General features: G+C 41.4%; 1 protein-coding gene across 3 annotated transcripts in view; it reads right to left on the reverse strand.

The window, feature by feature from the left end:
• fsip1 (fibrous sheath interacting protein 1) overlaps positions 1–12,731 on the reverse strand; it is a 61,307-nt gene that overhangs the window by 44,139 nt on the left and 4,437 nt on the right. For all 3 annotated transcript variants that reach the window (XM_048974488.1, XM_048974490.1, XM_048974489.1), the window contains exon 8: positions 9,744–9,911. In XM_048974488.1, the coding sequence (XP_048830445.1) occupies positions 9,744–9,911 (168 nt within the window). The remainder of the gene's footprint in view (positions 1–9,743; positions 9,912–12,731) is intronic.

Consider the following 12,731-nt stretch of genomic DNA (forward strand, 5'->3'; position numbering starts at 1 on the left):
AAATTTTATCAATCCACACTGCAAAAAGCATGTTTTTAAAAGAAACAATTCAGACATTTTATTAAATCCCTACAAAAAGAGTGGGAAAAATCCACAACAACATGAAACTATTAGACTCAATTGCTCTGAAAGACACACAAGCAGTGGGCCTTTGGCCAGAGAAAAACGGAATCAAGATATTTAATGAGAAATCCGGATTTTCGCAAAGACTGTTAATCAAAAGATAAGAATTCCAGATGAAGCTAAAATCTGTAAAGAACCATCTCAGAAGTGATCTATATACAACTTCAGTGAAGTATTTTTCACTGGTTCCGAACGATAGTGGAGCTGTATTTATGTAACACTGTATTGTAGTGAGAATGTTCCACAGAGAGAACGTACCTTTTCAACTACAAAATATGGTCAGCTGTTATGCGGTTATGCGAGTAATTTAGAGTGATATTCCACAAAATCAACTGTTTCAGGAATACCATATGAAATAAAGCTGCGTAATATGAAGCAAGCAGGCTGATGTGCTTTTCAGTTTTATCTCATAGCAAAGTCAAGGTGGCAAATTAACCTGAAACAGGTGTCTGGAAGTCCACCACAGAATTTAGCAAAACATATTAAAGACCCTGGGTTGTTCCCTGCTTTGTGCTTTGTTCCCTGCTTTGTGCCCTTCACTTCCCGGATAGGCATCAGACTCCCCACGGCTCAGAAGGATAATTGGTTTGGAAAATGTATGGATGGATGTTTTCCAGAAAAAAAAAACAATACAGGAGCCGATTGTGTGGTGGAGTGGTGGTTCTGAGGCTAGGATTCAGTGCCGACAATTGGAAGGTAGCTTGTTTGAATCCTGTGAATGCCAGAAATTATCCTACTTCGTTGGGCCCTTGAACAAGGTCAATACCCTGCAATTGTTTCATCCTGGGTATGATGTTAACCCTGCAAGCAAGTCCTCCAAATTCCAGGGGAACATTTGGGGGTTGGTGACAGGATTGGCACTCCAGCCACTGGAAAAACATCACACTATTCCATTTGAACTAGCGTGGTGCTGCAGTATCACAAAGCTGCAACTGGGTTCTCATCCCTGGGTTTGTTCATTCTGTGGCATGTATCAGCACATGCTCCTTACCGCTCTGTCACTGATCTGCTGCATATTTGTCTGCTTGTTGGCTGAAGTTTTAGTGCATTGATTTCACACAAAACACTTCATAATAAAAGCTTCACGTAGAAGGCCTTTGACTCTTTTTTTCTTCACCACAGTTGTGAACTACAAGACTGAGACACAAAATTAAATTTTATATTTTTAAGTTAAAGTTCAGAAATTAAAATTTAGCAAATATCCAATTTTTAGTCAGTGAAAATGCCAGTGATGGAACATGGAAACACTGAACATAGATTTCAACAATAATCTACTGGCAAAAAACTGTATAATTTACATATATGATGGGTACTGATTCCTCAGCCAGCTCCATTCAGTCCAGGAAAAGTAGCACTCTTCTTACATGCGTAAGCCACACAACACTGACCTGGCCACACAGTGGAGGTATGTGCATGAAACAGAAATACGAAATATTAACAAGCTGGGACTCCGACGCAAGTGGCAGCCATAATGCAGTGAGTGGTAACAGAACTATATGTTGCTCTGGATCCTGACTCATCATTTTGAGGCAAAAACATGCCATTCACTACGTGGTAGAACCTATCAATTAAAAAAATGATATTGCAAGAATTATGGATATTGTATTAAAATACCAAAATCAGAACTCAACAATAGTAATGAAACTGCCCTAGACATGTGTAAATAAAGCCTGAACGCATACTGGAGTTAAAACAAAGCAATGATTTATTTTAAGGGTTAAGGTCTTTTAAATCTTAGACAGTCGATATGATCATTAGATCGTTGGTGGTTGGTCATTTGAATTGTGCATCGAATTTAGGACTGGATTTCAAAATTTGTCCATTTGTAAATGCTGAAAACAGTTTCCTTAAAACATTTTTGAAAGAGCCGTTTAATTTCTGCTGTGAAACAATGCAAAAAGAGTCCTTTCTGTCCAGCAACACTGCCTGCTAGGAAGACTGATTATGTTGATAGGAATGATTGGGGCAGCTGACATGAAAATAGGTGAAGGTAGGCAAACTCAGTAGGTTATAGTTCAAAGAGCAATGTTTCAGCTTATTTTAACCTTCATAATCAATTCCTTCTTTACCATAGCCTTGTTGTCCAGCATCTGCCACTGTTTTTGCTACAATGCATTTCCTATTGCAGCTCCTGAGCAAATACAAACAACAACAAACTCAGACACGGACAGAGTGACATTAAGAGAGCTACAGAGGTTCTTGCCACAGGAGATATTTTTTACCCAGCAGTACCCACAAGACCAGCAGGAATCTATAATTGCTGCTGTAAAGCTGCGCCACCCAACACCAGATGTCACATGGAGCCGTTCACATGACAAACTCTCACCAATTCTGGGTTTAACAATTGGGTGGTGCATAAATCATCATGGCGTTCCCATATGCGTGGTTTAGTGTAGAGGTCCACAGAATTTAGCTGGTGTGCAAAAGCTCACTAAGGCTGCTGCCAAGCTATTAAAGATCTGTGCTTTTCATGTAAGGCACAATACCCCTCAAAGACATAGTGCACACCAATCCTGTTATGAATTATCAACTTCATGTTAAAAAGTTCCACTCGCAAAATGGCTCTGGCAGGTAGATTGTTTTTAACTATGTATTACATAGTTACATATCTGTGTAATGGACTTTTGCGATTCTAGAAAATTATTGGTAACTGATGATTACAGACACAGAACCTGGTGCTTGTGTCCGATAGTTCGTGATTCAATGCAGGACGCAAGATAACAGAAAGATTTATAATGTGATTTCAGCATTTCACAGTTTTTTTTTCTTTTTTTTTTTTTTTGCAATGGCTATATATATTTTTTGTGACTTGGACTGCTTTACATGGTTTTAGACGACCATCGAAACGTACTATTTAAATTTAATATCACCTTAAGTGACATCATGAAGTAAAGTTTAAAATGGAGTGACCTTAAAATAAGAGAGAAAGAGCACTCTGAAGCCACAGTAGCTGCTTCATCAAATTAATCATCTTTATCATAGAATACATATATGAAGTCACTCTATTAAAATATGATCTGGATTAAGTCCCATGTGACAAGCAATTATTGGCTAAGACATCTGTTAAAGGAAGTGCTACATCTTAAAATCCAATTTAGATTTTATAAACCTAAATAAAAACAACTATTAACAACTCAAATTCCTTACAGCCCTTGGATTTGTGGCATGACACAAACAGCCCATTTGTTTTAGAAACTTAAAAAAAAAAACACTGCGTTCTGATCTGGTGGCACTGCAGCTCAGTGAGTCACAGCATCATTTCCCTGCGACTCCAGAGGTGCAGTGTTCTTTCTGGGTTTCTTTCAGGTACAGTATTCCCCATGAGTCTCAGATGAACATACGTCCATCCATCCATTTTCCAAACCGCTTATCCTACTGGGTCACGGGGGGTCCGGAGCCTATCCCGGAAGCAATGGGCACGAGGCAGGGGGGCCAGCCTATCGCAGGGCACACTCACACACCATTCACCCACACACGGATTCCTATAGGCAATTTAGCAAGTCCAATTAGCCTCAGAATGTCTTTGGACTGTGGGGGGAAACCAGAGTACCCGGAGGAAACCCCACGATGACATGAGAAGAACATGCAAACTCCACACACATGCGACCCAGGCAGAGACTTGAACCCGGGTCCCAGAGGGGTGAGGCAGCAGTGCTAACCACTGCACCGCCATGCCACCCACCTCAGATGAATATGAGTCACAAAGAGCATAGATAAAGCATGAAAAAGATCTGGCTTCACATTCCAAGGTTATATTACTTCCTACTGAGTCTCCCCCGAGTGCTAGGAAGCAGAAAATAGTAAAATCCGGCAAACAGGAAAAAGAACAACTAATTGTGATTTTCAACAGCATAAACTCTCGGGTTTCTTTTCAGCTAGCCTAGATAAATAAGGAAGATGTTCTCTTAAGAACAGACAGTTCTATCCAAAATTCAAAGACAGTTCCAAGGAAATTAAAATATGCTGCATGAGCCATCAATATTAATGCCAAATCTTCAAGGCATGTTAACTGAGAAAATACCACCAATCCGGTGTTTTTTTTCTCCTGGCATATCCATGAATGCCTACTCTGTCAAGTCTATGAGGCATTTCATAGCATCTAACCTGAAGGAGTCTGAGACATCTTTGTGAATCATTCATTTAATCATTACCTACAGTATATATAAAGATATAAAAGAAAACTTCAAAGGGAAATAGCTCCTCTGCTAAGGGTGGGTAAGGCTACGGCTCTGGGTGAGGCTCTCCTTTCGTCTCCTCAAAGCAGTTTGTCTGACGAGGCACTAGGAAAATATGCAAGACCACCCCAAAGTATCACAACAGCTTATGGACTTGGAGGGAGCATGAAAGAAATACCTTTGATATATATATTTTTTTTTTGGTCTAGTGTCGGGTCTTGCAAAATGCAGGAAATGCCTTTTCATTAATTACTTACTTTCATCATAAGGGCATTCACTGCCCTGGACACCAGTCAGATCAGTGAGAAGTTGTTTTAAATCTGAGGATTATAAATAACTTTTCTGGAATCCTTTCCTCCTTTTAAGCAACGAAGAAGACTGCTTCTCTCTTTAGATTCATGTTTTCAATGTCTGTTTCACTGCCTGCTTTCTGAAAAAAACAAAAAAGTTTCCAATTTTGACTGCGTAATAAAAAACAGTGGCTTTAGCCAGTGACCAGAGCTATGTGTGCTTACTGCCTCTACAACAGAAGGAGCCTGAGAGTATTACCAGTCTCTAAAGACCAAGGCGTTACCACCAAAGTACATGTATGGAACAGACGCTGACACAGGAAACAGACACCCACATAAGAACATTCATAGGTCATAATGGTCTGATCCACAGGTCAAGACCTACCAGTGAGCTACACACTTTTTCTCAATTAACTGCCTAAGCATTCCTCAATCTTAGTCCAACCCACAGCTGTCCGACTTTCTGATACTTCGATCAATCACCTCTCTGCGCGTGACACCCCAGTGATGGAGGAATGTCAGACAGCCCTGCCTGGGTGGGAGAACCCTTAACGTACAGGACTAGGCAGGGATGGAAACCCACATTACCTCCTGTCTCGGCCCAGCGGACATCTCCACCCACATATGCTCTTCCTATTGCTTCTAACTCAAAAGAGTGTGGTGAAATATCCTACCTTTGGAACTGGCAGTTACTGACCAGAGGCCTTGTAATTATGTTCTGTTTGAGAATGATAGTGGTGGTGGGGGGGAGCGGGGGGGGGGGGGACTTTCCGTTTTCCTGAGTGCACGGGAGAACCACAAGACTCCCGGAGAACAAATTTAATAGCCCCCATAACAGACCTGCTCGAAGACATCCAGCTGGGAGCATAAAAATGTGTTCTTGCCCTGATGGATGCAAACATTTCCTCTGCAAACTCAATGCAGAGGTTTGGTTGTACATGTGTCTGAAAGAACATTGTTATATAACTCCAGACATCACATTCCTCTATCTGATGATTAAGAAAAACAGATCGTGCATTATAGAGAATTTGGGATTTTTAATTCAGATGGGACCTACTGTACAACGTCAAAGAAATAACTGAATTTTATGCTATATGAAAGCAGGTAATCGAATTTGCTGGTAGCTACCAGCCATTAAGCCATTAAAGTTAAATCCGATGTCTTTGAATGTTTGGAATTTTGGGCAACACTCAAGACAACTCTTACATTAACAACACCTCTGGCTAGCTGCCTTTCCCAATAGCAAGTATTATAAGCTTTAAAAATGGATGTAAGACATTGGCCATCTTGAATCACGCATGACCCAAGGCCATGATGCTTTAATAGAGTTTTTAAAGAACTAATCCCCAGGCCTCCACCTTGGCTTCTGTCCCAGATGCTCTGACCTTAACTGTTTAGAGGCTGAAGCCAATGGAATTCCCCACAATGGTGCTGATGAGCAGGGCGAGATTGCAGTCATTTGAAGGATCTCTACATTTTAAATCCATGCTGAAACTAGTGAACAGATTTTTTTTTCTTTCTTTTAATTTCTACAAAAACAAGTGTGACAACTAACAGGTGTAAAGTCAATGTTTAGGCAGGTCTTCCTCTGCTGTACTTCATGATGTCTACTTGGAACTTGCAGAAAATTTCAGAAAAGCTTAGGAGTGACTTGTGCTTCGACGCAAACTGCTGGGTTGCTCCTGTTCCCGAGTGGTTTTAATTAAGGTGGTTAACTGGCACGAGCTACTGCCGAGAAGAAAAACGACCACAAAACAAAAGCATTTTCAGGGTTTACGACCACGGCTGAATTCATCAAAGCTAAAGGAAAAACAAATGGAGGGTATGAAGTGGATTTATCGACATTGTACCTTGACGTGCTCACAGTCAGCATGTTTCCGAGAATGTTTCTGTTTAACTCGAGGGAAGTAAAAACACAGCAGCGGTATTCTTTGTACCACACAATATTGATGGGTTTCTTTTAAACCTATTTGACCCTATACTGAAGTCACAGCCGTTTTTTTCCAGTACTGCCCCAACCAGCTACAATGAGGACCCTGTTCAATCTATCTTCACATTTTCACACACTTACAATTGCTGCAATTTAGGGCTGTTTTTACATACTGAGATCAGTCCGTCTGAAAGAATGAGTATCACCATTATCATAAAAATAAAGGTTGAGAGGCCCTTGTGAGGTGTTTGCTGCACACAATGCCCTTCTTTCATTAAGCTAGATATTACCAACTACAATGTTTGAGAGTCATTCAAGGACAAGCCATATATTTCAAGGCCAATCCTCATCCATGTTAGAAGCAGTGTGAGCACAAGTATAAGGTCCTCAAAGTGCACTGAAACAAGTTATCATCCATCAGGCCTATTCATCAACATTTCCTCCCTGTCTACTCACCATCTACAAGCAGTCTTGTGACATTTGCCCTACTCTTCATAAGCTTAATTTGGGTTACTGGTGCCAAATGTTACACTGGCTAAAGATACTGTTCTCTCTTACTAATCATTTGAGCTCAACTTTTCCAACCATGTGCCATTTCCACTAATAACCATAGTGACCCATGCCAATCCATGGAAGGGCCATTTCAGCTCCGGCAGCTGTAGACCTTGGATACCCCAGTGCCAGAGAGTCAGCATACCGGTCAGCATAAGTAAGTCTGGACCTTTATTTTGAAGGGTTAGACCAGCCAGCTGGATCTCAATATTCACAGTCCCTGAGAGGGCTATTTGCCGCCAAGTACAAAGTGAAGAATTTGACCAAAATGCTGTTTCTACTGGCACTTGTACACCCTCTCTCACAGCTTCTCCGGTCCCTTTCCAAAGGCAGTGGTACTTCCTTAACCCCCTAAACAAATGCCAGCTGTTGGGATTGACGTTTGAGGTACCTCTTGACACAAATGCTCCTATAGCAATCGCATAACACTGAAGCTCATCCTTTTCCACCTCAGATATTCTCCAAGCCATTGATTACAGTTTAATACACATCCTAACATTCAACACATCCCAGCACATCCTAAAACTATGTCCTTTGCTCATTTCCTGGGAGATTCCTTTTTTTTCTCTTCGAGATTTGACAGTAATTTCCTTTGAAAGTGGCTGGATGCCAAATCTGATCGTAATGCCAGTGAAATGTCAACATTTTACTGCCAGATATGTTGAAGTCTGGAGGACTTCCTTGCGCTTCAAAATTGCTAAAAGACTAGAAACTTTTTTAAATCAGGTCTATGAAATAAAGCTTTACTGTCATCCAAAATTAAACTAACATACGCTTGCAACTGATGCACCTCTGGGGCAAAAAACACCACAATACAATAAGACGTGCTTTAGGTAGCAAACATGACCAAGGGTATGTGGGGGATACAACTGTATATAAATCACAGCCATAGTAAATCGAGGGCAAGAAGGAAGACTTATCCATCCATTTTTCAAACCGCTTATCCTACTGGGTCGCGGGGGGTCCGGAGCCTATCCTGGAAGCAATGGGCACGAGGCAGGGAACAACCCGGGATGGGGGGCCAGCCCATCGCAGGGCACACTCACACACCATTCACTCACACATGCACTCCTATGAGCAATTTAACCACTCCAATTAGCCTCAGCATGTTTTTGGACTGTGGGGGGAAACCGCAGTACCCGGAGGAAACCCCACGACGACATGGGGAGAACATGCAAACTCCACACACATGTGACCCAGGCGGAGACTCGAACCCGGGTCTCAGAAGTGTGAGGCAACAGTGCTAACCACTGCACCACTATGCCGCCCCGGAAGACTTATCAGATTTAATAATTCCTATGGATGTGTTCTTATCAATCAAGCTTCAGAAGGAAACACTGAGATATGTCAAACAGCACAAGCCCAAATTGCTAATTAATAATAAATAATGTATATATATATATATATTTATATATATAGACACACGCACACACACATATAATATAGTACATATAATATAGTACATATACGTACAGAAACACACATATATATATTTGTTTTTTTCTTTAATCCAGATTGATCCGTATAGTCATTGCAGCTCATTATGAAGATGAATGAGTAATTCAGTTTAAGACGGTTAATGTTCACTCCAAAACAAAAAGCACTTCCAAATTTCACATAGGGTTTCAATGAACAGACAAACGATTGCACAGATATGGAACAATCTGTACAAAAGCAGCAAAAGGAGAGGAGGTTGCGAAATTGCACAGGCCTCCATGAAGCAAAGGGCAGAAACTCCATGCCAAGGGTCATGCGCCTCACGATATGTTGAGTTTGCCAATTATTCCAACAGCTTTACCCTTCGGTTTTGACTGACAAGTTACATCAGTTATTATCTCACCACACAATAGGTTCTTCTCATCAGGAGAATGAAAATTGTGAATTGAGTCATTCTGTTTATACAGATCTCTGTATGGGAGACGTCCTTTAATAGGCCATAGGCCAATTCAATGATCCCCACCTAAATCACACCCCCAGGCTTCCTTTGGTGGGGATTCGGTGGAAGGAGGAGGCACCAAGACTGCTTCACAATCCTTTGATGCTTCTTATGCTGGTACAGCTGATCATGACATATACCACCTGTGCCCTCTACACGGTGACCTGAGATTGGTAAAATAGGTATGCAAACACTCCCAGGTTTGTGCATCACACCAAGAAAGACAGGAAGGGGTATGAACATTTTGATTAAGGCAAAAGGGACACGCGCTAATTAATATAGCAGGAAGACAAATGAACAGCTGCAAGAGTTGCTTGATAGTGAATTCAGATACGTTAATAATGCAATATGTCAGACAACGCACAGTCACCTATTCCAAAAAATCAGGCAGCTCAGTTAGACGGAACAAACAAAGAGTAAAAATACTGTAAGTGTCACGCTACGTTTGCCAAATGTTAACACAGCAAGAACCACTGAATTGTATGGCAGATCCACTGGGTGGAATTAGTCCCCAGAACCCTGTTTCAAGAGCATCAAACACTGCATATTTAGAAATACGGCAAAACTTACAGGAAACAGGCATAACTTTATAAGGATTTATTGGTGGCTGCGTACTGTGCTGCCCTTTGTAATGAGTGTTTATCTTTGTGCTCCACAATCTCCATTTTAGGTTTTAAAAAGCCTGCTCTGATTCGGGTAATAGCAAAGTCTTGGTATAGGGACCCTACTTCACATACCTTGGAGGAACTGCAGCAGAAATAGGGGCTGCATGCAGACACAAAGCCCTCCACAGGAAGGATTTGCAAAAGTCTGGAGTCAATGTAATGCAACTGGTCTAGCTCTGCAGGCTCAGGGGTGTAACCTTCTCCAGCGGGTACATGTACAGCCCACAGAGCGGGATCTCCCTGTAAAGGAAAAAAAAGCAAGAAAAAATGGTGGAAATCCTTCAGTTGTATGTAGGCTACAAGACAGGCATCCATCATTACAGTTTGTCAGGACATCTTCAGTGTAACGCAAAGCCACATTGATTAAAAGATAACGGTGAAGACAATAATCTTACAAAGCAGCTTCCAAAAGCTATAGCATCAACCACAGTTCACCATAAGCAATTTTGTTTACTCACTACTGAAATGAATTTACTCACCAGAGAGTAGACGGCTTTTGTCTATGACAGAGATTAGGGAAAATTTGTGATTTGTGCAAAAGTGTTAGCGGTGCTCACCAGTTAACTGTATTTTATTTTGCTCGTTAGTATATTTAGTATTAAATAAATAAACTTTGACCTAGTTAGTAAAATATAGATTTAGGAGCTAAATTAGATCCACTGGAAGCAAGTTTGTCTTGGAGCAACATTCCTAGAACAATTTTTTGTTCTTGCACCTGGCATTTGTTTTGGGAACAAGTGGAGACGCTTATTGCTTTGTGACGCAGATCTGACCAAGGCTTCTGCAAACACGCGAAATGCTGAGCGCTTCCAAAAAAACTGAAACATCCATTTGTGCTCTGCAGTGAATGAATCATTCGTCAGTCTAACACAATATCCCATAAAACGGAGGGTGGCAGCTAAGGTCACTTGGCCCGAGCTTGGTGTTGAAGTCAACCCACCCTTTCATAAAGCTCAGCACTTCTCGTTGTCACTTCTCTGGCAGGAAATTTCAGCTTCTTTTCAGCTGCTGACCTCAGTCACGTAACCACACGCTTACATCTGTGTCGCTTACTGACTGCAAATATACTGTGGAAAAAAAGTGATGAATCTTTGAAATACTCAAGAGATTACACTGCTGATCCATCAGCGGGGACGAGATTCTCCGTTGGAGTCAGTGTATTATCATGTCTTCACCAGCAGATGGAGGTAAAATTTTATTTTTTGACCTACAAGTGTAGATAAAAAAAAATAGAACTACAGAAGAGAACTGTGCAGAAATTGTGCATGCAGTATGAAATAGTGGATATAACTGTTTTGCACTATTTTCTGCAGGTTATTCTCTGATTCATGATGTCATGATGGAAATTAAACTCTTTTTATAGCCGACTCTATCCCATGAAAGATAAATACGTGGAGGCTTAAAAACGGCATTACATAAAATGGTACACTAAATATTTACGCCCATGGAGGGATGACATTGGTTGTGTCAACTACAGAACTAAGAAAGGCATAGAAAACCTGCGAGCCGGAATCAACATTTTACCTCATTTTACCCTTCAGATAAAAGGGATTTGACTTGGTTTTGCACAGTACAGCTTCTTGTTGTTAACAATAATTCATCTGCCGATCAAAAGTTGGGGATGAATAGTAGCCATAACATGCAAATTTCATTATAGATACCGCTTCATACCCCCAGCGTGAACAGGCGGGTCTGACCAGCGCCGTTTCTATGGCAGCAGGACCGGATGGCTGTCTGTCTCTGCTGGGTCACCTCCACACCCCCTTTCCCCTACCCGTTGCAAGTCGTGTCATTTTTATGTAAGGTGTAGTGCCCATGTGCTTATGTTGCTGAGGTGTTTTTTTCGGTTCCCACAATGTACTCCCTACTGGAGTGCAATCTGGGGGGTGTTTTTTTATTCTCCTCCTCTCCCACCATGTTATCTTGTTTCTATTCTTCTCACTTCCCCTGTCTCCCGGCCGGTCTTCCCCCTACTGTGATGTCTGTGTATATGTAAGGTCGGTTGATGGCCTGCTCTTCACCGGTACTTGTGACTGGTGCCATGGTATATTGCATCAGCAATAAAGGGCTTTTCCAATCCAAATCCAATCCAATCCAATCCAATTTTGCAGCAAAAATCGAACCACTACTTAAAAATCAAGTGGAACTCTGAATTAACAGGCCTCAGAAAACGCTAACCCTAACCCTTTTTCTTTTTAACTTGAACAGTGGACGCACTTTGTATCACTACACTTTGTATAAGCACTCCTTGGATGATAGATTTATATTCCCTTGCAGGCACTGTGACTGAAAGATTGTATATTCTACCTTATTACCCGAAACAAAAACAGCTCTAGCCACAGAAGGCACACAGGGACTGTTCAAAAGTGTCTATTTAAATTTGTCCTTGGAAAGTCAAGCGGCCTGTTTTTACACACTCACTGCATCTATTCATTTAGTTTCTTGCTCCCCCCCCCCCACCTCTAACTGCTTGAGAAAACTCCAGCGTGCTACTTTAATGTGGTAAACAGCAAAGTGACACGTAGAGAAATTTTAAAACCCTTCGGCTTTCCGTCTTTTCCTCAGAAACTGCAGTGATATCTTAAAGTGAGTTCACTCTCGATAAGAATCAGAGCCAAGGCATGAAATGCTTCTCAGATATCTCACTACCCTTTCCAGCAACTGCTACTGGGACATAGCGAAAATGCCTCAGCTCAGTGAACTTTCTGAAATAAACGGATGCACGGCAGATGTTTGTGAGCGCAGACAGACAAATCGAACTTTCCAGCATATAAAAACAATTTGTCTTTAGGAGATTTACCCGATGAGCTCTCCAGGGTGCTGAAGCTTTATTGATTTCGTGAAACGAAACCACAGAAAGGGCAACGGCGTGCAATTTTAGGTGACCTGGAAGCTAAGGAGACAAGTGAACCACATCATAGAACATTCTTGAAGGGACACCTGGGTGGATTCCACAGAAAAGGACAACATCAGTCCAGCCTGATGTAATTATACTAAGGAATGAAACTCTTGCTGTGCAAGTATTTTTACTAACCCTGATTCAAATTACAGTCGCCTGCC

Source organism: Brienomyrus brachyistius, chromosome 14, assembly GCF_023856365.1.
Source record: "Brienomyrus brachyistius isolate T26 chromosome 14, BBRACH_0.4, whole genome shotgun sequence".
NCBI lineage: Eukaryota > Metazoa > Chordata > Actinopteri > Osteoglossiformes > Mormyridae > Brienomyrus > Brienomyrus brachyistius.